At 38.6% G+C, this 26,781-nt stretch overlaps 1 protein-coding gene across 3 annotated transcripts in view; it reads right to left on the bottom strand.

The window, feature by feature from the left end:
* MMP16 (matrix metallopeptidase 16) overlaps positions 1 to 26,781 on the bottom strand; it is a 236,307-nt gene that overhangs the window by 47,815 nt on the left and 161,711 nt on the right. For all 3 annotated transcript variants that reach the window (XM_074944142.1, XM_074944143.1, XM_074944144.1), the window contains 2 exons: positions 16,584 to 16,745; positions 13,117 to 13,334 (listed from right to left, as the gene is read on the bottom strand). In XM_074944142.1, the coding sequence (XP_074800243.1) occupies positions 13,117 to 13,334; positions 16,584 to 16,745 (380 nt within the window). The remainder of the gene's footprint in view (positions 1 to 13,116; positions 13,335 to 16,583; positions 16,746 to 26,781) is intronic.

The raw sequence follows: 26,781 nt of genomic DNA, 5'->3' as shown, positions 1-26,781 counted from the left end.
GAGCTAGGGGATCTAGTACTGTGCAGCTGTTCTCATCCATGGGAGTGTGAAGTGGGAGTGGGACTAAAGGTTCCCCTGTATGGAAAAGTTTAACACAGATGAAATCAACAGCATGCAACTACAATTAATGTAAACATCCCTCGGCCTAAGCCACTTCCCGCAGCCCCCTTTGGCCTGGAGCGGCAAACCGCGGCCAGTGGGAGCTGCAATTGGCTGAACATGCAGATGCTACAGGTAAACAAACCGTCCCGGCCACCAGCAGATTTCCCTGATGGACTGCGTGCCAAAGGTTGCCGATCCTTGTTGTACACTTTTAATCAGTCAAGTCAAATGAAGTTATTCAATTTTTGTTTACAAATATTCTTATTTTCCTTCACCGTTTCAAAAAGATGCCCATTTCACCTGTATTCACCATTATAGAAACCATCTCCTCAGATCAGTTATATACATACCTCTGATGTACACTTTTCCTCCTTTTTACTGGGCTTTGCTGGTAAAGGGTGTTGTGAAATGGACCCATCTGTTCCCAACCACCTCAGCGGGAAACAGGGTGGTGTTTAGACTGCCACCCTTTGGGGCTCCACAATGGGAAGACAGCTTTCATCTTTGGCTATGGCTGCATATGAGACCTGCTCTTGCAAACTTCCTGGGCTATGTGCTGAATCTGTTCCAGCCCTTGGCCAATCTGGCCTTATCCTCTCTCCAATCTGCACCTCCCATTTTTGGGTGCTGATGGTGTACAGACCCCCTGTACCATTACATCACCCTCCAGGGGAGCTTTCTGGGAGATCTAATTTATCCTATAATCACATTCAGGCCTGGGGTGTGGGTGTGTGTGTGTACAGATCAGCATTCATGTTGCACTCCTGATCAGTACCCAGCCCAAGCTGGGGAAGCTAATGATCTAACCAGCAGACCAAATTCAGTGATGAATCCACCAGAGGCACGTTGCACATACACTAGATTCAGACCTTCATGTTAATTGCTTGTTTAAATAAAACAATCATGTTGCCTCTTAATCGTGTCTCAAAACTAGATAAATCTTACTGTCATTACTCTTGTCTCATAAATTAGGCCTTCATTCCACAAATCAAATGTGATATCCTATGTTGTACTTTCTTCAAATAAAACAGTACATTACAACCTCTTTAGGGAGAAAAAGATTAGCCAGGATACGGAGATTATCCTTCTCTCTCAATGAAAAGTGTCAGAAGGATTTGAAAACCTGTGCAGAAAAGATAAAGATAGGAAAAGAAAAGATAGAAGGACATCAGCATAAAAAAGCTTTCAGAGATACACAGCCCCTAATTGCACAACTTCCCCTCAAACTACTCTGTGCTGGCAGGGCCCATATTAGTAAAGGACCTATAACAGAAACCTTCTTTCTCATAAAAAATGAGAGTGCTGCCAACTAAGGCACACTGATAATCCTCTGGAGAATGAGAAGGTCTGCCCCACTGCGTTCCTTCCATAGGTTTGTTGCAGTAAACCCTGCACCAGTAATGTGTCACATGGACATTAACTTTCATTTATCACAGCTCTTTCTTGGGTGAAAAAACTACTTTCTGAATTTCCCCAGCTGGGTCTAGGACCATTGGTGAAGCAGCTTATGTTGCAGTGCATGTCTTCTCCCACTCTTTGGCTGAACTTTTGCCACCCAGGCCCACAGCCTATTTGCCACTATAAATCAGTCTTTATATTTGAAAAAAAAATGACTTTGACCAAGTAACAGACCCAAGCTCATATAAACATAGAACAGGTTTGCACTCCTCAGGCCTACTTGACTTGCAAATGTGTCTGAGTCATCACAGAGTGGGTTATGACTCAGAGACATTTGTAGTAATAGATAAAGAAAGTAGCAGGCTCATCTCTCATGCTGGAGGTAAAGCACCACACTACAAGTGAAACAAATGATATGGGCAGACAGGTAGAGAAAACCGCAATCATTCTGATTTAGCTAGTATGAAGGTTGGGCAAAGATATCAGGGAGAAAAACTGACAATGTCCCAGCCAGCCTCCACTCGCAGAACACAGCAGGAGCCCAAAGCTACTTATCCCTACCCAAACTCCTACTGGAGGGCAATGGGGAAAGTGGTAAATCCATTTGTTGTAGAATGGCCTTGACTGCAGCAAGTTATACATAGAAAATATATCTGGTTATTGAGACATTAATGGCACACTACGGAAGGGGCACTCGGAAATATACTTTCACAAATGCAGGTAACACGATGTTCACTATTTTCTATACAACGGCCTTTTCAGCCTAGAAATTGCTATTATAATTATTATTATGTGCTATTAATATTAATGTTCATATTACTGATGTTAAAAGGAGTTTCATATTTTACTATATACACAAATACGTACATATCTTTACATCTAAATATATATTGAATATTTGTGACAATAACTGGGCTGACACAACACTCCCAAGAATGCAAGAAGAAACCATTCAAAGACTTTGAAGGACAACTGAAAGCTGTGCAATATCTCCAACTGGGAAAAAGGGGCAAGCAACAGAGCTCAGAGGAGGCCAGCAATTTCCAGGGACACCATATAATCTGATCGAAACCACATAGTACGTGTCACAAACAGAAAACAGTCCCAAGAAGAATTCCACATCAAATACAGCTCTGAACAAAGCTGCAGTTGTACCCTTTGCATTGACCTAGTTAGCTATCTGAGGGCCCACAATAGGTATGCTCTTCAAATTACATAATAACAATGGCCAGATTGATGGTTTGATAGACAACAATAATTAAATATACAATCCAAAATATATTAATAAAGAATGCTAAGAGCAGTTCTCTCTCTCTCTCTCTCTCTCTCTCTCACACACACACACACACACTGTATCTGTAAAACAAAAAGGGTTAGTCATCTAAATGGCATGAGTTCATCCAGCCATACAGGACAGTGAGGAATCCAGTGCGGGATGATTTGGAACACTGTATCGTTGTTGACCAGAAAAAAATACAGATTCAACAGCTATTTGATCAAGTTTGGGGTAGTACGGAGCCAGCTGAAAAGCTGTGGGTTTCTTTAAAAACTTTTGAAAATCTAGCTCATCATAGTTAGCAAAATAAAATAGTGGCTTCTTTGCAAACCCAACAAGACACCTAGAAACAATGTAAAGAGTTTTTTTTTTAAATTTTTTTATCTATCAACCAGAGCACAGGAAGATACTTTTATGAATGCAAATAAATAAATAAATACTTCTGCTTTGTTTATGTCTTTGTTCTATACTAGCAGCAGTGATGATCTCATCAAAGATGACAGCAGAACGGCATATCTAAAGTTTGCATGTTCCTAATTCTGTTGTTTGGCTGGCTTTGCAAAAGACATTGTACCACCATCCAGCTACATTGGCTATCTCATGAAGAATCTGGAGGATTTTAGGTTAAAGATGAAAACGCTTAAAGTTTGTTCAACCATTGGAACCAATGTACCTGATATTATAAATGACATGTAATTATACATAGAGCTGGTAGCATTTCAAAACACTAATTGAACACAAGCATTCTAAAGAGCTAGGCCCACATCACTTTCAAAACAGCAGTAGCAGCACCACCACCACACCATCGCACACTTTACTGAGAATGCTTGAGAGCTGCTAGAATACTTGGAGCAGTGAGGGTGGGGGAAAGAGCCAGGTTGGGCCAGGTTTCACCCTCTCCAACCATACCACTGCACTCAGCACATAGCCGGAGAATCCCATTCCCCTCACGAGCTACCACATGGAGAAAGAGTTCACCCAGGCCTCACTGGGGAAGAAAGCCTCCTTGTTTATATGCATCCAATATTTTACACAAGTCCCATGACCAGTTGACTACACAGGCTAGACACCAAGGGGGAACAGAATTAAGGTTGCGTGGCAACCATAAAGCTGGCATTTCCTAATTTTTCAATGCTTGACACTGCTTGGCTTTTGTTTTAACATAGAAATTACATGCAAAAAACTGAGTTTTATTTTACATAATACATGTTGTTCAAAAAGGTGTTTGCTCCAGTCACACTAAACATGTTCGCAAACAATGGGTGCAATCCAGCTCCCATGAAGCTAATGGAAGTTTTGCCATTGACTTCAACGGGGCCAGGATTTCTCCTAGAGGGCTGCACAGCTCTCCAGAAAGATTATGCGTCCATATCATTGGTACCATGTATTTTTGATTACCCCATTCATGAGGTACCAATTTCCCAACTGGATGAAGCTTCAAAAACATTTAAACCACACACATACCACTAGCATTTGGGTGAATATATATAAAGTTTCTCTGCTATGTGGAAATAGGATTTATAATAACACTCAATATTTGAAGAACAAACATATAAATATTGCTCTAAGTTACCATGTGTGACACCAAATCCTTCCAAAGGGAGAGAGACTGGAGAGGAAGATAAATAATTCAGAGGAATACATTAACTGAGTCTCTTTTCAACCCTGTTGAACAATACCTGCACTGTCAATTGCCTAACACATTGAAATGCCCCCTCTGCCCCAATAAAGAGCAAATGCAAAAAATGAAAATGTTTAGAATATAGAACTTTAGTTGTAATTTCATGTTACACAAATATTTTCAGAACAATTAATACCGCTGTTGGATAAAGCTTACATTACAAGCAATTCCAATTGTTTCCCAAAATGTTTACCTAAATTAGTTGAAAGGCCATGATTTTGTGCAACAAGAAATTTTAATTAAGCCTTGTGCTTGAAGTGTTTTTGCAATTATTCCCTTTGGTTCCATTAGACTGTAGCCCCAATTACAATGTATTGTTAATATTACAAGATAACACTTGCTAGTGGTACAAAATTGAAGATATGTCTCAGTGTAATTTTAGATTATTCCTTGCTGTGAGATTTTGTAATTATTTTGTCAATGATGCACTTTTTTGTTTTCCTGCCAACAAAATATTTTTAATCAGTTCACTCAGTTAAAAGTGTTGAAAAAAACCTTTCCCTTAGGTCCCTAAAAGAAGGCAAGTTCCAAAGGATGTAGCATCTTCTGTCCGCTAAATTTGATCTGTATTCAACTAGAAATGTTGTTTGTTCGTTAATTTCACCAGTTTTGTGGAAGTTATTTTGTGAAGAATAAATTATGCTAGCTAATTACTGTATTCCAGTAGAGAGCTGTAAAAGGATGAAGAAAAAAGTAAGGGACTGATTCTGCAACTTCTAGTCCTGTGATTAAGCCCATCGGTTGCTTAAAATGTAAGCATTACCTATGAGTGGTGGTTGCAGGATCAAGCCCACAATGTAAATCAGTTAGTCTGTATTTTAATCTTTTTTCTAACTCTTCCATAGCACTCTGTTGTATTATATCTGCTTTATTGTCTCTCGTATTTGGAATTGTGTAAAATATGCAGTTTGAGCCTGCTCCAAAGCCCTCTGAAGTCAACGGGATTATCTCCATTGATTTAAGTAGGCTTTGGATCTGACCCTTTGAGAAATGGAGAAAAAAAATAGACATGACAATGAGTAGCAACGTGAATAATTCTAGCTACATGTACCTTTATAACATGTACCGTTTTTTCCCCCCACTAGCTTGAGTCTGGAATTTGCATCCCGTCACTTACTTCATTCTGGAGTTATAGTTATGGCTTCTGGATTTTACATCTTTATTATTTCTGATTTTCAATGCTTATTTTTTCAGGTGCATAATTCAATTTTTAATCAGTATAATAAAAAGAAAATCCTTGGAATACATTAAAAAATGGGCCCTTCTGTATTCCTGTGCTCCCAAGGATAAAATGAGTTTGGGAAAGAGGACCCACCAGCCCTTCCACAAAAATAATAATAAAAAAATGAACTCTAGGAAAATGATAAATTTCTGGTATTTTGGGTTACATTTTATAAAGATCTATTCTCAGATATTTGCTTCAGTGGGGTTTATTAGCTTCAAACTAAATAAGGAACAAGGCCTTGCTAATGTGCATGTTTAACACCAATACATATTTTTAACTCACAAGACTTTTATGGACAGTAGCCCCAATCCTACAAACATTTACACATATGAGTTTCTTTAAGCACTTCAGTAATTCCATTAAGTTCAGCGGAACGACTTAAGTGTGAACGTTTTTAAAGGGCCTGTCCTATGCCTCGTTCAGGGCCGGCTCCAGGATTTTTGCCGCCCCAAGCAAAATCATTTTTGGCCACCCCTGCTTTTTTTCGTGCCCCCCTGCTCCCGGCTCTGCCCCAACTCCACCCCTTACCAACCTCTTCCCCAAATCCCCGGCCCCGCCTCCTCCCCCCGGGCGTGCTGCTTTCCTCCCCCCATTGCTTCCTGCGGCTCCCACGACCCTCCACCCTAGCTCACCTCTGCTCTGCCTGCTCCCCTGAACATGCCGCCGCTCCGCTTCGCCCCCCTCCCTCTCAGGCAAGGGAGAGGCAGCGCGTTCAGGGGAGCAGGAGGAGCAGAGGTGAGCGAGGGGGCGAGAAGGGCAGGAAGTAACGGGGGGGGTAGAGGAACTGCTCCCCGCCCCAGCTCACCTCCGCTGCACCACCACCACCTCCCCCGAGCGTGCCGCCACTCGGCTTCTCCTCCCTCCCTCCCCGGCTTGCCGCGTGGAAGGGAGGGAGGGAGGTGGGAGAAGCGGAGTGACGGTGGCGTGCTCAAGGGAACAGGCAGAGGCGAGCTGGGGCGGAGGAGGAACATTTCTAGGGGCGGCATGGCTGGCGCTGGAATGCGACCCCTAGAAATGTGCCACGCCAAGCACCTGCTTGTTTTGCTGGTGCCTAGAGCCGGCCTTGACCTTATTAATCTACTCCACCAAGGCATAAATTGGGAGCCCTTTCAGTTTCTCAATGAATCTTCCTATGATCTTCTCACTGTTGCTACTGCTGCTGGAAGTGGTTTCATTGCCTTTGTAGGTAGTACTCTCCCTTGTGAAACAGAATTAAACCAACATTTCCTTGTGGTGTTAGGAGACACAGGTTCACAGTTCATGTTAAGTTTACATTTATAAATATCTTTTAAAGGGTTAATAACTGATAAATAGATGTTTTAATACATGGTTAATCAATTTTATAGATTGTTAATGAGTCCAACAGGTTAATAAGCTGCTTATAAACAGCTATAACAGATACACTCTTAACTGTGACATTCTTATAACATCTATTAACCATTTATGAGTCCTTTTAAAATGTTTTATAAATAGAACCTTAATCTAAAGTGTGACCTGGTATGGTATTGCTAGAGTTGCCATCTCTGGTAGAGACATAAAACTGAACTCCTGGCCACTTGTGTGACTATCCTATGACATTTTAAAAAATAAAGAGTAGGGGTTTAACCTCATTGTTCTGGCCAAAACATAACTCAGGTAATTATAGTCCGCTTACCTAAATCCCCCTGAAGTTTGATATGGGATACTCCCACATTTCCTGGCCTATAGCTTTGTTGCTGGGCAGAGTGATCACTCAATCCCTTACCTGTCTCACATGTGTGTGGAAAGGCTTGAGTAATACTGGTAGTGGTGTGAGATCTTCAAATTAAAAAAAACTATATAAGTGATAAGTATTATTAATATTAACTGCTGTCCATCATTATTCCAATGCAGTTCCACCCTATTCTTCTATTTCCTGGATCCCTTACCATTTATTCTGATGCCAATATTTCTGGCACATCCCTTGTCTCTTAATTTCCAATGGTCGCCTACTTTAGATGAACTAAAGGCTAAGGTCCCTGCTGAGTTTTGTTTTGCACTTCACTTCCTCAATGCTATTGAAGCTGGGGTTACTTGAATTACAGCTGTCCTCTTCATTACTGAGCTAACCCACCAGAGTGTTCTTTCTAATATAATAAAAGGAAAAGTAGTGTACAGGAGTCTGCTGTCTACAGCTTTAACTAATCCTGACCTCTTGCTCTCACTCTTTCATGGCTGAAATGTTCAATATTTTTCCCTTCTGGACTCCAAAGTGCGCTCTGCTGAACCTTCCCAGGCTGCCATTGGCAGTCCAGACATTCACAATGCCATGTGACACAAAAGAGTTACACAGGCAACCCTGGAGACCTTTGTAAAAATATCCACTCTCACATACAGTCAGGTCCACTCTCTTATTGCTGTTGTTTCTTTGTCTCTTCTGTTTAATATTAGTTTCCCCACCCATATACTCTTTTCTTTCCTGTTACTACCCAAAAATACCAAAGGCTATATATAATGCATGGTGGATTTCTTTCAGAATTCCTCACTTGTTTGCCACAGATTGGAAGACAGATTTTCTTTTTATTTATCTGTGTTTAATAGGGTACTCTATGTAAATACACAATTCTGAAATGGAATTTTAATTATATCGATATAGTTTCATGTGAATACAACTGTGGTCTAGTCTAATGTCAAGGGGTAATGACAGCTACCACTTAATTACCAGAAAACCAAGCACAATATTGTTTATACTTTATAAATGCTTTTTTTCAATGTTTCTCAGGATGTGAAGAGTCAGAAAACATATTTCTACAAGTTGTGAAGGAGGCATTATAAGATCATAAAACACAGCCCATTTAGTCCAGCCTAAAATCCATCTTCTACCATCCACCACATCAAAATTTCAGAAGATAAGTTTCTTAGGAGTACATGATATTTCTCTCCCTCCCTAATTAAATGGATTTACACCTATCTTGCACTTGAACGGACACAAGCAACAAATGGAATAGCAGAATTTTTAACCACTTACTACAGATTCTCTCAAGGAACCTGGTACTATTATAGTAGGTAGGAGTATGTAAGGATAATTTTACTGTTTCTTTAAAGCTGTTTTATTAAGTGAGGCAGAAAGGGCTGGAGAATTGTCTAGCCAGAAGTTCTGAAGTGAAGCAGAGAGAGGCAGAATAGCATTACAAATAATAGCGTGGTCCTTATTCTGATCAAGTTCCTTTTCCAGAACTTTCTGCAGCTTCTTCTGCCATTCTTTAACACTGTCACATAGTGATGGGGAGAGGACTATGTCCCCTATATGCTTTGCAGGACAAAGTCCAAAAATATAAGTGTAACCCTAGTGTGACCTTCCCTGGTAACCACAACCACCTATTTCCAGATTGAGCTGATACAAAAGCCAGGGATTTTGTGAAAACTCATGAAACTGAGAAGAGGCCAGTGAGTACAGTACTGATGATGAGGATGAGGATGATGGCAGCAGAGCTGGTAGGCACTCTTGTTGGTAAGGAATAACCATGCTGTTGAATTAATCAAAAGCCGTGAAATTCCCCTGAGCAATAGTTAGAAAAAATGACTGGGATGGCTCCATCTGGAATCCCTGGGAAGCAATGAAATGGTACAGCTCTTTCAAGACCAGGACAGATCTGTCCTCTTAAACATTTTTTAACTATGAAATAGTTTGTCTGAAGTGATTGATCATCATTGATCCCACAGATCAGAAATACTGGACTAGCTTTAAACTCTGGCTCTCTGCTTCAGAAGACTGAAAAAGCAGAATGAATGATATAGAACAGGGGAAGTAAAGGACATTTATAAAATAACCACCTGCAATAATGGATCTTGCCAAATGATCTGAGAAAATGAAGTTCCTTTCAATGAAGCAGATAGCCCCAGATGTACTGACTGTCAGAGGATTCTTTCTGCTGAGACTGAGGAGCAGATGAGACTGTGAAATGCAGATACAGAGTGCTACACACAGTGACAGAGAGATTCTGCATTAAAGGCAGAGGGAAAATGGTGTGACAAGTTGCACAGCTTCCCCATGAGAGAAGTACCAGTTTGTTTTCTTTTGTTTTTCAACCATTTGCTACATCCCTGTGGGAGGCATAACTAAATAGGGAGGGGAAATTAGCTGAAATAAAACACTGAAAATAAGAGTGAAAGCTAAACACTCATCCTATTCAGCATAATTGTGGGGTCTAACAGGAGCTTCTGGATAAAAACTGTTGGTGCTCAAAATTCTGCTATCCCATTTGTTGTTTGTAGCTCTTCAAGAATGATTAAGCAACTCCCACAAGTTAGAAATCGACTTTGTCCATATGAAGAAACTACTTAATGAAAATGTCATCTATAAACTCATAGACTTTAAGGTCAGAAGAGACCATTGTGATCACGTAGTCTGATCTCCTGCACATTTCAAGCCAACTATAAATGTTATTCCTATGCTTCCTTTAACTAAAACATGTTTTTCCTTTTTTCTCAATAGCAAACTTCTCCCCCATGTATCAGAACTGGCAGGGGTATTCTAAGGGCAAGGGGATTCCCTAGTGTTTTGAGGAGATTTCCTTGTGGAACTATACATTTATGTGGCTCTAATTGTAGTGTATTTGAAGAATGGTAATTTGCTCTCCCCAGAAATCTAAACATTGTTACTAAAAAGGTTCGTCCACAAAATTAAGTACATTTGCTGATCTGTGGGAAGTCTTAAACAAGTGAGCTGCTGTGCTCTTGTGTTTATAGTTCGAGTCAGAGCAGGGGCAGCTCTTCTTCTTATTTGAAATCATCTTTTAAAAACTTTACAAATCTATCAAATACTGTTAGTTGGCAGAATGGTTATATTGTAAAAGTAATGATAAAACTCAATAAAAAGGGGTGAGAAAAAAAATCTTTATATTGTACTTTTCTCTTAAAAATAGTTTTATTAACTTTCACTCTGGAAATATCCAATTAGAAATTGATGTTTCTAGGATGGTCTTAAAAATTGCAAACAAAGATCATGAATTTGAACAAAAACTCTGATGCCCTTGAATACATCCTAGTAGCTGAACTTAAAAAAAATAAGTTTCCTTGAAATTAATATTGCTTGTAGTTTCCTATGAAAATACACTGTGAATCTCAGACTGTTTCCTTTTACATCTCAGTTCTACTTTTAACTTTCTAACAATCAAGCCAAATTTTCAGAAGTGTTCAAGTTCTGCAACTGTGTATCCAATCTGTATAAGCAATTCTGAGAGTACACAAAAAAAATGCGTATTTTAGTTTGCCAGTGACCAACTGGATTATTATTAACTGGCAATTTGCAAGCACAATTATGCATATTACACCTGTCATTGTGGGGGTAAAAATTGCATATACATTGTGGAAAGTCAGGCCCCAAATATGAACCTATGTACTCTGCTGGTTATTAGAATTGTTGGAATGAGCTTTAATCATGTTTTGTCACTGAGGCGCAGTAGCGTGAATAGAAATCTGCTTATTACTGAAACATAAAACCATCTTTGAGTTGATGATGATGATGAGTTGAGTTCATAATGTATGGTAAATAAAAGATTTTAAGTTAGTATGTGAAACTGAATTGAAATGATTTTCTCTTAACTGCTACAACTTTTATTTTCACATATAAAGGAAAAAAGTAGTTAGGGATTATGTTGAATCTATTTGTCTGGAAGTACAGGCTTAGCTAGACAGGCAATTCTGTATTAGTGGTAGATCAAGTCAGTATTTATTGACACATGTCCTCAATAAATGAGAGTATATTCTGTTGTTCTTGAGATGGATGATATGAGATGAAGTAGGTATTTTAATATCCTGTTTAATGTATTTCAGAAAATTAGATTCTTCCTTAACCTTTTCGTTTTATTCACAAAGATTGATGGTATAGCACTTCCAAAAGAAAGGCACACAATGTTTGAAGAGAAGCCAAATATTCAAATGATAGGTTATTTCCTTTTTTCAGAAGGACTGACAAAATCCTCAGTCTTTTATGGAAAAATAATTCATTTCTTGCCCTTTGCTTGTGTAGAGAACCCAATAATCTGAATGAATTAACATAAAATAATCAGCATATAAGTAAATTATTTTTAAAGAAGTCTTAAAGCAATTCAACGGCTGTTGAGTACTGATAAAAGGTTCTTTGGAGAAGGTATATAAGGGAAAATGTGTTGAGTATTCTATCAATCTCTGCAAAGACAGGGCACAGAAGAAAAGCAGACAAAAGCTATGGCAAAATATTGGATTTGTGGACCAGAAGGTCAATCTGATAGGACAACTTAATCCTGTTGCTAATGTTTTCCCCTAGGGCTTGGCAGAAAAACTTCATGGAGGAAAACGCCTGTTCTCACTAGGTATAATTTTGAAATCAAGAAGAGTCATAACATATATTTACAAAACAAAAATCTCACCTAGTCCATTGTTCAGCCAAATTTAGGACATCTCAGTGGATTCCAAGATAATATACTACGTTAACATTACCTATCACTTATTGCTGGCAATTTGCACAACAATAACTGTCAGCAAATTAATTTACTTAAAAGACTGAATAATGATTCTGTTATTTCTGTAGCCTGCAGTGCAATTTGGAAATTATACAAGGTGCTCTGCTAGATCATTCTTCTAACAAATGGCTTTGCTTAGATTTGTCGTCTTTGAACCTTTAGTGAAGCCGCTCCATGAAAAGGCTAGTCCAGTTGGTGAGAGATGCACCATATATACGCAGCTCCAGACAAAATCATGAATTGAAATAAACAGTAAAACATCTGCAAGGAAGTTCTTATAGCAAAGACCTTTACTCAAACATGTATCAAAGGAACCACTACACTATGACAGGTTTCAGAGTAGCAGCCATGTTAGTCTGTATTCGCAAAAAGAAAAGGAGTACTTGTGGCACCTTAGAGATTAACCAATTTATTTGAGCATAAGCTTTCGTGAGCTACATGAAGTGAGCTGTAGCTCACGAAAGCTTATGCTCAAATAAATTGGTTAATCTCTAAGGTGCCACTAGTACTCCTTTTCTTTTTACACTATGACAAACATCCCGTATAAATGACTGATCTAATTATAAAGTTAAATTACAAGGTCCTTGTAAAGAAGTGTGTGCTGAAGACACAATAACTGCAATGTGACTGGAAGTGGCTAAGTTCCCAACAAAATCATTTCTATCAGCTTCTATTCATGCCTTGAATTATGCAGTATTTTTAATCTGTGCATAAGATGCTGCATTTATTTACCCTTAAATTTTGAGGCATTATAGCTTCTGCTGACATGAATGTATTCCAAAAATAGAGCATTACAGCAATGCTCTGCTAGACATTTAAGCCATTTGTATGTTTATTCTTTAGTTTCTTTTCTTGAACTTTCTAACTGTGAGAAGGCTGGGAAAGTGGAGTCATGATGAATGAAAGCTTGTTTCCTGAAAAAATTAGAAATGCAGACACTTGATGTAACACTAAAAAATTCACAGTGTCCTACCTTGAAAACAAACATTTCCCTGCGAAGAATAGCTAGCGTGTTGAAGTTCCCATCACAGATGTTTGGTTTGGCTCCAGGATAGGAAGGTTTGTCAGCAGTGGGCGGCCGAGGTGGTTTAGGCTGCCTGTCATTCTTCCGAGGGTCTGCTGGAGGGACAGAACGATGCGGGGGCACTGTTGGCAGAGGTCTTGTTGGTGGTGGGATCTTGTCAGGTGGACCTTAAAAATGTCAGCAGCAGGACATTGTTTAGATCACTGTAAATTGCACTGCAGACAGCTCTACAAAAATATACCCCAAAGAATACTCCTGCATTGGCAGAGGAATGGCTTAGTTGGTGTAATATGCTCTTTTCCAAATTCTGATCTGTGAAGATATATATATAAGTATAACAACGTGTGCTTTGGATCCGTAAAGTCAACATACTTATGAAGAAAAAAATGACTGCTGGAATTCTGATACCTTCCTCCTTTATTCCCCAACAAGCTTTCAGACCACAAAATCCACCACAATTTAAGATTACACATGGTAAAGAGTTTGTGCTTCAACAACAGTGTATAGAACTGTTTTGGTGAGAACAAAACTTTCATTGGTTATATAAAATGTGGGAAATTTGTCCTGACAAATGCATTTAATAATTCTACCATCAACCCATGTTTTTGAACATTCTAATACCTACATCCATCCATCCATCCATCCACACACACAGCACATGTCGTGGTTATGTGATTAATGATACAGGCATGTGATAAATTGCATTTATTATGCACCTTTGACAAATTAACCTGCTGTCTTCCCACTAATCTATCTTTTCTTGAACTACTTCTAATAGACAATGCTTCTGAGCTGCTTCTGTAGCTGCTTTTTGTTTTATAAACCAACCAGACTCAAAAATATTTCCTTCTTAACCGCAGAGGTGGAATTTCTCTCCCGACCCCTCCAACTATACTGACCTAAGTTTCCAGCCCAGAAAAACTGAGTTCTGCACTAGTGATAGGCTTGAACCATCAGGGATACAAAGAGAAGGTCACAGGAAAGGATATTTTCCCAGCTCCTGCTGGGGCACAAAGCACCTTTCTAGCTATGGAAGGTCTTGAGATTGGGCTTTAAATGTTGGGCATTTATGTATATAGAATGCATATTTAGATTTTTTTAAAGAAATGTTTGAAATTAATTGTTAATGTTTTTCCCTATGAATCCTGTAAAGTTGGACTCATGGCAACCCTGACATTTGATTTTACGGGCAAATGTATTGAAAAGGTTGTCCAAACTTAAAAATAGTGCAACATAATAACAATAAAAACCCTCTGTGTAACATTTCTAAAATATCTGTGCTATAAACTATTTGACATATACAGAATAAATCATGATGTGGTGCAATACAAAGCTTTTAATGGCACTCATTTAGGATGATCTGATTAGTCCATTCATAGTTTTACTATTTGTAAGTAATACCGTCATTCTAGGTTCATGCTGTTAAAAACCCTTATGTGTAATGGGCAGGCTAAGAAACTTCATTCCAGTTCTAGAGATATTATTGGGTCTAGTGATATTTTCCATTTTAAATATATGACATCTCTGTAGGACCAGTAATATCTCTGGAAGTAGGACACACTTTTTAAGTCTGCCCATTCTGTGTAGCTATCTATCTAGATCAGTTTAACTGCAGTGTCTATTTGTACATGACAAAACAGTCTGCTTTAATTCATCTGCATGACAGTAGGTTAAGGAGCATCTTTGCAACCTGAGACAAAATTAAATCTAACATAAATGAAATCTGAATGTCCAGTACTTGATCAAAGAAAGTAAATTAACTAGGATAAATGTTTACTGATTGAATATTTAAGGCAACCCAAACTACCATCAGTGAAATTTAATAAGACATTTCCTTCATAATTTTAAGGAGCATGACATTCATAATTTACAGTTAATTAGGCTGTGATGAATAGTGTAGCTCAACATAGTTACTTTCATAGGGGTAACATTTTTTTCAGACATTCAGTTCAAATCACCTTTTGATTTTAGTACAGGCAGCAAAGAAATTAATTTGCAATGGATAATATTTGAATGATTCTAAATCCAAACCAAAGTTTCCACATGCAATTTGGTAGTGTTGTCAGGCATCACTTCCCAGGAGCAATAAAGTCAGCATACAGCTGTTAGAGCTTATTATTTAGTATATGGGCAAAATGTCCTTGTCTAGACTACCAACTTATGAGTTCATGAAAAACAACCTATTTTTTTCGGTTAACCATATACAATAAATTTTAACAAGCCAATCACTTTGTTCCCTTTCTGGAACATCCAGAGTATAACATCACTTAATATAATATTTAGCATAGATGTATTTGGTTTCTAATCAGAGGTGCACCATTATTCTTTACGAACTCATCCGGCTTTCCTAACAGCAAAAGATCAGCAAGAAATGTGACCTTGTTAAAAGTCAGTTTAACCCAGAGAGAACACTTACCACTTAGACATTTAAATTGGAAAAGCAATGAATGCAAAACAAATTAGTGAACTTAAATGACATCGTTTGCACATGCAAATGATATCTACCAGTCACTTAGCATTAACATACAGATAGAACAGATTTTTCACTGTAAGAATGTAAATGTAAATGCTCCATTAATTTAGCAAAGCAGATTCTTTAATGGTTAACTGTGTATGTCAAGCTTTTTAAAACTTATGTACTACAAAAGTTGCCTGTGGAAATGTCAGAGAGAGTCCTGTGTTACCTTAAACCTGAAATGAGTAAACTGCTTTTTTTTCTTTCCAATTATGTTTCTTTCTTTGACTGAATACAATAAAATGAGAAATTATTTACAGTGGATGTTTCTTTCATTTTAGGCCACAATAGCCAAATCTGATATATATTTTAAAGAGCAGGATTTTCCCTCTCCTCCCCACCCCCACTATGCCATGTTGTGCAAAACCTTGGGTTGTTAATAACAAGCTTTTGAAATCAATTTGCTATATTTATTGCAATAAGAATGGGGGGAAGAGGGGAGGTGCTGGGACCACAAAACTGCTTTACCAAGGGAACTGCACATTTTTATAACTGATATATTGAGAACCAACCAATCCTCCAGTTATATAAGCTGGTGCCACAGAGCACTTTGGAAATGAGCAGGTTATGGTTAAGGCCTGCGTTTCTTAATATTTTAATAGTTTGGGATCCCTTTATAGATATTCTTCACTAGCAGTTTAAATATTTAAGATTATCATTCCAGCGGAGTGCAGATTTAGAGGCAAACTGTGAATAGTGTGGGACTAAATAAGAGAGCTTCATCAAAATCCATGGCTTTCTCACAGCAAGAAATCAAGGCCTCTGGGACTACAGCTGACAGAGTGTGTGTGTGTGTATGTATATATATATATATATATATATATATATATATATATATAATTTGTCCTCAAATATGTTCTTAAGCAAACTATTTAACATGTGTAATAAAAAAATGACATACCATATATCTTCTGAATGCCCTGTAAATCATCACTAGGTAGTTTGAAGTTGTCTGTTTCCATATACTGGTAAAATGGAGCCATGATTGCAGTAGGGTCATTGGAATGCTCCAAGCCTAGAGCATGCCCCAGTTCATGCACTGCAACTAAAAATAGATCATTTCCTATGGAAACAAAAAGAGGAAATGCTTTAGAATAATATGACCAATAAAGTAATACAAATACAGAATCCTGGACACTGAATGACATTTTAGTGGGTTCAGATTTTACAACAAAAATCAAGAGCCAACATATGAAAATGAAACATAAGGGGAACAGTAGAACCGTAGTAGACTTTTTTCTTTTAAACAAGTGAAGAATTATTATCACTGTGTGATGAAAGAGATGTGGTGATTATTTTATGGATTCAAATGACTGTATTAATCTTTGTTCAAATAGCCTTGTAAAGAGTACACAGTGCAAAAACATATTACTGTACACAAGTCTTGATAGTCATGGCTAGCTTGCATGCTATTTCAAATTCTAATTGAATCTTACAATGAGACTGAATAAAAGCATTTGCATCGGGAAGTAGGCTTGAGCTCAAAAGGAGAATATTGCTGCCATAAGTGGTAAATTTCATAAACTGTACACTACCTACTTAGGATAAGTCCTGCAGAGAATTTTAGTCTCCCAACTGCTTACAGTCGGACCCCTGCTGCTGACCTGAACATGGATGTCCATTTCTGAATCATCCTAAGTTAAATCATTAGGAAGATAAAGAAAGAGGTGGGTGTCCCATTATCTCTCTCAAACCAGGATGCTACCTCTATGTATATATTTTACAGTGGGGTATTAATAGATTCCTCACTGTGTGATCTGTTTACAGAAGTAAGTGGTTATATAAAAATTAGAGCTTTTTATTTTAGGTAGGTCTCAATAATACAATTATATGCAGTATTTTCACTTAGTAAAAAGAAAAGATTAAAATCAGTTAATTGATTTGTTGCATATCACCCCTTGATTAACTCAGACGGTGTTATTTACTAGAAAACAAACAGGGAAGCTCACGTTTTGTTTGTGCATTTTTGAAAATCCACAAAAGAAATCAGAGATGTGTGAACTGATTTCACTTCTTAAAGTCTTTCCCTCTGCATAGCAACGTTCCATTTTTATTGCAAAGAGCTGAGAATAATTAGAAATGCTGATCTCTGCAAGTATTGCAGCCTTGCTGAAAACTACAAATATGGGCCCTAATTCTGCAATTCCACCACAAAGTATATTGCAGTATCAGGACTATACATTGCTTATTGTTTAATCATCTCTCTCCCCCTCCCTCCAATCCCCCATCCACTCAAAAAATTACTCTGTGTTTCTTCATGAGCTTTCTTTTTAAAATAGAGACTTAAGCCCTAATTCTGCAAACTTCATGCAAATAGACCCATTGAAATCAATGAGACTACTTGTGTAAAGTAGTAGTGTAAAGTGTCCCTAGTATCTGGCTTCTTGTAGCAACACCACCACCAAGAGAGCCAGAGTAAATGTGAGATGTAAGGGCCATATTGTCCCTAGACAGGCTAGTCCCAGGTAGGGGAAAGGAAATACCCAGAGTCAGCACTTGTCACAGAGTGTAAGATCTTTGGAGCGGGTCCCTGATTCTCCATATATTTGTATAATGCCTAGATCTTCCAGATGCTACTCCAATGTAAATGATAAATAACAGAGAGACAAGGTGGGAGAGGTAATATATTTTATTGGACCAACTTTTGTTGGTGAAAGGGACAAGCTTTTGAGCAACTCAGTGTAGCTTGGAAATTTGTCTCTCTCACCAACTGAAGTTGGTTCAATAAAAAATATTACCTCACCTGCCTTCTCTCACTAATATCCTGGGACCACCATGGCTACAACTACACTGCAAAAATAATAATAGTAGAAGTTCCTTTTAGTTTGTCTTTGCCACCTGCCCAAAACATTGCTGGGGGGTTAGTCCCCAAACTTAGTGGCTTTCCATCTAAAGAGACCTGTGATTCCACACTGCCTCCTAAATTTCCAAGTTTCAAGAGTCTGTCATACCAGCTGCTGTTCTTGGAATCCTCTTTAACAGGAAAGGGTTTCACATCATGGAGGGGGAAAGAATGTTATTGCTGAACCTGTTAGCATTATCTTTCTGACTAGTCTGAAGGCAATGAGGGGTACACTGCAGCAAAGAACAACCACACAATGGAACCGGTGAAAAGTCTTCTTCAGGGACAGGGATGGGGGAGTAAGAGTGATACCAAGGAAAATGCTCTTCTCTGTCCCCGTCCCCCCACCTTTCTTTTCTCTTCTGCCAAAGGAAAAGGAAATCAGAAAGATACTGAATCTCTACAAAGAAATCCAATCAAGATGCAATACTGGTTTTCAAAACAACATAGCAAAAACAAAAAAACAGACAGACAGACAAACAAAAAACCCCAACCACACACATGCACACAAATTAGAATGAATAAGAAATATTTCTAAGTATCAAGTTGATAGCACCTTCAGTTTTTCAAATATTGTCTACTGCTGCCATGTAAAAAATAAACCTTATCCTGAGTACCCATGACAATATGAACACTTAACGCTAAATACCTTCCTGATATATGGAGCTATTATAGAATCACAAAATCATAGAAATATAAGTCTGAAAGGGCTCTCAAGAAGTCATCTAGTCCAGCCCCCTGAGCTGTGGAAGGACCAAGTAAACCCAGACCATCCCCGACAGGGGTTTATTCAAGTTGTTTTTATAAACTTTCAAAGATGGGGCTCCCACAACCTCCCTGGGAAACCTGTTCCAGAGCTTAACTACCGTTGTAGTAAGAAAGCTTTTCCTAAATCTCCTTTGCTGCAGATTGAGTCCATTGCTTCTTGTCCTATCTTCAGTGGGTCTGGGGAACAACTGATCACCATCCTCTTTATAAAAACACTTAACCTTCAGTTTTTTTTTTCCTGAGACTAAACATGCCCAGTTTTTTTAACCTTTCCTCAAAGGTCAGGTTTTCTAAAACCGTTGATCATTTTTGTTGCTTTCCGCTGGACTCCCTTCACTTTGTCCACATCTTTCCCAAAGTGTGGCACTCAGAATTGGACACAGTACTTGAGCTGAGGCCTCATAAGTGCCAAGTAGTGTGGGACAATTACCTCCTGAATCTTGTTAATATACCGAGTTACAATAATAATAACTATAATAATATAGTAATATATAGTATAATAATATAGTAATAATATAATAATAACTAGCCAGTTATTCCCCCCTTCTAGTTGTACAGGTGCTTTTTCCTTCCTACATGAAGTACTTTGCACTTGTCTTTACTGAATTTGATTCTGTTGAATTCAAATCAATTCTCCAATTTGTCAAGGCCAGGCTAATCCTGTCCTCCAAAGTGCTTACAAACCCTCCCAGCTTGGTGTTATCTGCATAGTTCCCACTCCATTATCCAAGTCATTAATGAAAATATTGAATAGTTCTGGACTCAGGATGATCCCTGCAAGACCTCACTGGATATGCCCTCCCAGTTTGACAGCAAACCATTGATAATTACACTTTGAGTACGGTCTTTCAACCAGTTCTGCACCCACCTTATAGTAATTTCATCTAGACCCCATTCACCTAGTTAGCTTATGAGAATGTCATGTAGGACTGTGTCAAAAGCCTTATTAAAATCAAGATATATCACATCTATAGCTTCCCCGGTACCCAGTAGGTCAGGCAAAGAAGGGAATTAGGTTGGTTTGGCATGATTTGTTCTTGACAAGTCCATGCAGGCTGTTGCTTATAACTAAGGATACGATTTAGTCATGCAGGTCACGGCAGTCACAGATACTGTGACTTTAACGGACTTTTGGGATTTCTTTGGCTTCAGCTGCCAGTGGCTGAAGCCAGGACTGGAGCCGGGGCTGTGCACCATCATCCTTCCCCCACCCCCACAGCTGCCACCAGGGCTGTAGATGGGACTGTGTGCCCCTGCCCCGTGGCTGCAGTTGCGGCTGGAGCCTGAGCTGTGCACCCTTTCCACACAGCTTCAGCTGTGGCCGGACCTGGGGCTGTACCCCCCTCCCCCCATGGCTGGAACTGGGGCTGTGCCCCCCACAAGGGCATTGGGGTTCGAGCGGTCAGTCCCCACCCATGGGGCTCCAGCTGTCATTCCCCACCCCCACCCACCCTGGCCACCAATTATTTTTAGTAAAATCACAGACAGGTCATGGGCTCCCATGAATTTTTGTTTATTGCCCGTGCCCTCTTCATGACTTTTACAAAAAATAACAGTGACAAAATCTTAACCTTACTTATAAACCTATTAGTTTTTTGGTGCTGACAAGCTGATTATTTAATAATTTGTTCCATTATCTTTTCAGGTATTGAAATTAGGCTGACTGGTCTATAATTCCCCATGTCCTCTCTGTTCCCCTTTTTGAATATCGATACTATGTTTACCCTTCTCCAGTGCTCAGGGACCTCACCCATCCTCAGGAGTTCGCAAAGATAACTGCTAGTGTTTTTGAGATTGTGTCAGCTAGTTCCTTAAGTACTCTAGGATGAATTTCATCAAGCTCTGCTGACTTGAATACATCAAACTTATCTAAATAGTCTTTAACCTGCTCCCCCTCCCGCCCATTTTGGCTTGCATTCCTTCACCCTCATTGTTAATAATAATTGTGTTCAGTATGTGGTCACCATTAAACTTTTTAGTTACGACTGAAGCAAAATAGGCATTAAATATCTCAGCTTTCTTGCTGTCATCAGTTATTAGCTCTCCTTCCTTGCTAAAGAGAGGACCAATACCTTTCCTTTGTCTTTCTCTTGCTCCTCATGTATTTAAGGAACTACTTCTTGCCCGTTACATCCCTATACCTTTTATGTAACTCATTTTGTGCCTTAGCTTTTCTGATTTTTTTCCTACGTGATTATGTCATACTTTTGTACTCCTCCTTAGCAATTTGTCCAAGTTTCCACTTTTTGTAGGATTCCTTTTTGATTTTCTGGTCATTAAAGAGCTCCCAATGGATACATATTGGCCTTTTACTATTATTTTGGTCTTCCTTCACATCAGGATAGTTTATAGTTGTGTCTTTAATATTGTCTCCTGGAGAAACTGCCAGCTCTCCTGAATTAAATTTCCCTTAGATTTTCTTCCCATGGGATCTTACCTACCAGTGCTCTGAGTTTGTGAAAGTCTGCTTTTTGGAAATACATTGTCCTTATTCTACTACCCTCCCTCCTTCCTTTCCTTAGAATCATGAAATTTGTCATTTCATGATCGCTTTCACCAATGTGCCTTCCTCCTTCATATTTGCTAGCAATTCCTCCCTTTTGGTCAGAATAAAGTCTAAAATGGATGTCCCATTTAGTTACTTCCTCCATTTTCTGGAACAAAAAGTTGTCCCCAGTGCATTTCAAGAAATTATTAGAAATGTTGCGTTTTGCCATAAAACTTTATCAACAGATTTCCTAAAGTAGTTTAAAACTGAATTTTAGCCAGGTCAAGATTCATTGTTTGTACCCCAGTGCAAACAGGACTTAAGTGGAGATCATAGGACTTTCATTAGTGGCTTCATTATCGGCCTCTTTTTCCTCTATATAATCATTTTTTTCTAATCTGTAGCAACAGTTTTTACTTTCATATTCACCCTTTTGCGAGCAGACAGTCACTTCCAGAGTCACATAGTCACTGTGACTAGCTGACTAGCCGATGAGAGTGCAAAAGGATAACAGAAGCTCTGCTCTTTCCTCTTCTCCAGGCCAAGTATCACTTTCCAAATGTTTCCAGCCTCAGCCAATCTCAGAAGAGTGTCCCAAATCACTTAACTCCTGACATGCATCAATTGGAAGCAAGTACTTCAGTCCACTTGCTGATTGTCCACTTGATGTTCACTGCTCAACTATTGTATAAGTATTTGCTGGAGGTTGGAGAAAGACTGCATAGCACATGTTCTCCCCTCCAAAGCAATAATATTATTCATCAGCATTGCAGGGACTGGAAATATTCCTGCTCTGAGTAAGAAAGCCCCCCAGATTAACAGTACTGACACTTTTCCTTCCAATGCACTGTTCTCTGAGACCCATCGTGCTCTCACTGCAACTGACTGGAATTTTGCATTGACTTCACTGTGAACCACTACAGGACCTTGAGAAGAAACGGTACATAGGCCTCTAAGTTTTCCTATAATTAGTGATAATGTAATTAAATTGTACATGCAATTTCATAACAGTACACACACTGTTACATGTTAAGTAAAGCACTATCCTGAAAACCGTAATTTTAATAGGAGCAAAACTTGTCAACAGGCTATGAGTACCTGGGAATTAAAATAAGCAGGCTACACAATGATATATAATCAGTGCAATATTCTCAGTTATAGCCACTGTTCTTATCCTACAATCTGTTGCAAAATATATTTCAGAGATCAAGAATGCATGTGCCCTCTGCCCACTGCAGATTTCTTATGGTATGAACTTTAGCTTTATACTATTAGATGCCCTTCTTATTTTCCCTATGAAATCAAATCTATACAAAAAATAAGAATGTACCTGTATGCAAGTGGTTGAGACAAAATGCTTATTTTACATGGATATTCTTGTATGAAATTATATAACATTGTAGGCTTTAAATCTGCTTTACTTTACAATTACTGACCAAACTCCAGATTAAAAAAACAAAATGAAAAACTATTCATAATATTACCTCAGTTGCCAACACCGTGTGGGATTTGGGCCTGACTTTTTTGTTTGTTCCAATAGCCATTATTTTTGCAAGCCACATGATAAAACAAGCTTGTGAATGTGCGAGCAGCAGATTATTAACCAACCCCATCTCCAGAGACTAGCTGAGGAAGGCAGTGAGCTTGCTGGTGTAACAGTCCCTGGATTCATCACCTGGACTTCTTTTTGGAGCAACAGTAAACCTCTCTTCATGCCCTCAACTTTCCCCAGTTTTCCTGAGCTATCCTGGCAGGATGGCTTGGTCTAGTGTAAAAGGCTACCATTAGCTCTGTTCTTCTCTTTGGTAGATGAAAGTCACCCCTATAGAGATGAGCTCAAGGACTATACATCGCTTAAATCCCACCTAAACTCTATTTTAAATACTTAAGTGGTTCATAGGTCTTGCATTGATCCTCTGCATGGTGCGGGAGGGTGGGAATTTTACACTTTTGGGAGTTAGTGAAAATTTTTTATTTTAAAACCCAAAGGAAGTTGAAAACTAAAAAAATAGTACCAGAAAAAGAAGCTTATCTGGTAAGAGATCACTAATCTAAAGGAAGCCCTATTTTTAAGTGAAATGCCTTATTTTTCATATGCCTACATTGATAATTTCAGATTAAATCCACACTGTGCTGAAAAGTAAATCTGTACAGGACAGACTTCTACTGCATTCCCTGTATTTAGCAAACAACACCCCAAGTAATGTGTTACTACACTGAAGAAGGAGTTTAAAACTCAGAGCACTGTGAACCCAGGTTGGCAACTTTTTCAGCAAATATTATGTGTGCTGACCAGGAACTTATATTTTGATATATTTACTGCTTTAATTTTCATTGTTCACTTCATTCTCACTATGGAATGATCAGATTACGGTTGCCGAACTCCAGCTGGTTTAGCTTCTGAAAAGCTCACAATAGGATTCTTGCTTTTACATAGCAACCAGAAAAAATGTTATAAATCTACAGTATTAATATTTCTGGTTATTTCATCAGACAATAATATCACAGATGTTCTCTCTCTTTATTAGATTAACTTTTGGACTCTTTTCAACATTGAGAAATTAAACATGTGTCTGTCTGTCTATCTATCTATACACACACACACGCACAGAGTGGACCTACATATAAAACAAGAGTGGCACAAGCAGAAGCAGCAGGTTCACATGGCTGTGATGTAGCCATGGTGGGGCGTGAAAAGGACTCCCATCTTGAATGATCCCTTGCAAGTCTTCTTTCTTCCACAAGGGTCAGTATGGGAAGATTTAGGCTTTGTAAATCCCTAAACATTGCATCTTCCAACCTCATTTGTGGCTGACTTCATGCTCTGCTTCCTTCAATCTCAGATCAAAACTGTTTCAATTGCTTATTAAACTATTTTGGTAAAACATAGGTAGACAAACACCTATCGTGAAGGTTTCACAAGTGTTTTCAATCTAAGATACTGTTTTCAATTATTTGTAACTCAAATTTTTGCCACTCTCAGTGAAATCTGGCAGCCTCGATATTAGTCTTGGAGCAAATTTTTGTGGAAAGTGAGAGTCAAAATGTTTCAGCCATTGGGAAAAAAATAGAAGAGTGAACTGACTCCCCTCCCCACTTTTCCCATCATGTATATATTAAAAAAATAACTATTGTTTTAAAAACAGGCCAACACGTCACTAGTAGATACCTGAAATTTGGCAGAGACATTATTTCCTACGTTGCAGATGTGCCTTTCAGTGATGATTGTTTTTGATTTGTTACAGCGATACGGGTTTAGGAAAAAAAACATGTTTTACACATATGCACTAGATATTTTAAAGTGATTTTTTAACTGTCTGCCAATGTTCTGTTGGTTCTGCACATGACTGCATCTATTAGAAAAGCTCATTAGTATGATTAGTAAAGCTTCATATGAAAAGAGGTAGACATTTGCAAGGAGTTCACCTTCTCCCATAGGTGCATGTGTACTCGGCTCTTCTGAGTGGAAGGCTAGTGTCCTAACCTGTGGACCATCCTTCCACTCTTTCCTGCCACCACGTTAATTACATTTATTACACAGTGCAGAGCATTCCAGTGCTGCCTAGTAAATAGTTCAAGCATGGTGGTATTTATTTGTTTCTTCATTTTTTATTTTCCAAAAGCACTGATGCAAAGGTCTTCTCCTGTTGTCTCTCTACAATCACAGTCATTGCACATTGAGAGTCTAAGGACTCGTAAGATTGGTCCCTAAACCAACCTCAACCTGCCCAGAAACTGAGAGGTGAAGCAGAGCTGATACCATGAGGGAGTGAAAGCAGAGGTGAAGCAGTGGCTGTGTGCCCCCTGCATTTATGGAGCTCTGGAAGCATTGCACTTGCCTTAGTCTCAATGTGTCGAGGAACCCTCGTTGGGGTGGCAAACCTTCAAACTGATCCTAGTACCAGCTCTGGCTTATGTATACTACATAAGCCACCTGCCACACATATATAGCCCAATCATCTGGAGTCAAATTGCTTACTATATAGATCATCACAAACAAAGGTCATTACTGTTTAACTCATGCTATTTTTGTTTGTATATTGTGCTTGTAAGAGACGTAGATCCACAGTCACTGTAAACTTCCAAGATTAGCAGGTGCACTATGCAGAAGATCACTAATTCAACGAAGCATTATATTTTATATGTTTTCCTGTGACTCAGTTGCAATCATGCTGTAAATAGTCCAGAGGCTAACTTCCTCTGTAAGTACTGAACTTTTAAAGTCCCATTTATATTCTGCTAGTAATAAAATCTTTTCAAAGAATAGTTTTTAAAGGTACTTCTTTTATTCCAATACAGCATAGCAATGGATATCTTTAGAAACTGCAGATTTAAAGTAGAACTGGTTGAATTTTTTCATCAGACGTTTGCATATTTATGAGGGAGAACCAAGAAAAAACAAAGGAGATTTTCATGAATTCCCACCTTTCAACAAAATTACTTTAAAGTGCATGCCTTTAAAAAAGACTTGGAAACACACTGGTCTCCCATATAAAATTACAAATGACTAAGTAACTAAATAATGTTACCTCTCCTCTTGCAGTAGTCTCAGTGCAACAAGTATTTCAAATACTGTAGCAATCGTATCTAATTATACTCTCCCCCATCTTCTCTCTTCTTTGTTGTTGGTTTTAGTTGTTGCTGTGAGAATGCTAAGCCAAATAAGTGAGTTTTACACTTCATTCTGAAGGCCCTGAGAATGAATTTATGCTGGGATTGAAGATACGGACATACATATGAAAAGAGCATGCACCACTCAATTCTCTGCTGTCCTGCACTGTTCTGTTTTTGAATATCACTCATGGGAATGAAATGGACAAATTATCAGTTCCATCAATACAAGGCTACTGGAGCATGCAAGAAACTTTAAGAGTTCCTGTGCCCCTGCTAAAATCAAGCTTTTGACTTCAAAGCCAACAAATCTAGGCTTGTTTTTAGGTCACCCAACTCAAGTACTGGGATGTTAAGATTCTGGCAGTCCTTGTTTTAAAGGGATGACTT

Source organism: Natator depressus, chromosome 2 (genome assembly GCF_965152275.1).
Source record: "Natator depressus isolate rNatDep1 chromosome 2, rNatDep2.hap1, whole genome shotgun sequence".
Lineage (NCBI taxonomy): Eukaryota > Metazoa > Chordata > Testudines > Cheloniidae > Natator > Natator depressus.
The sequence above is the reverse complement of the archived record's forward strand: the minus strand, read 5'-3'. Positions and strand labels throughout refer to the sequence as shown.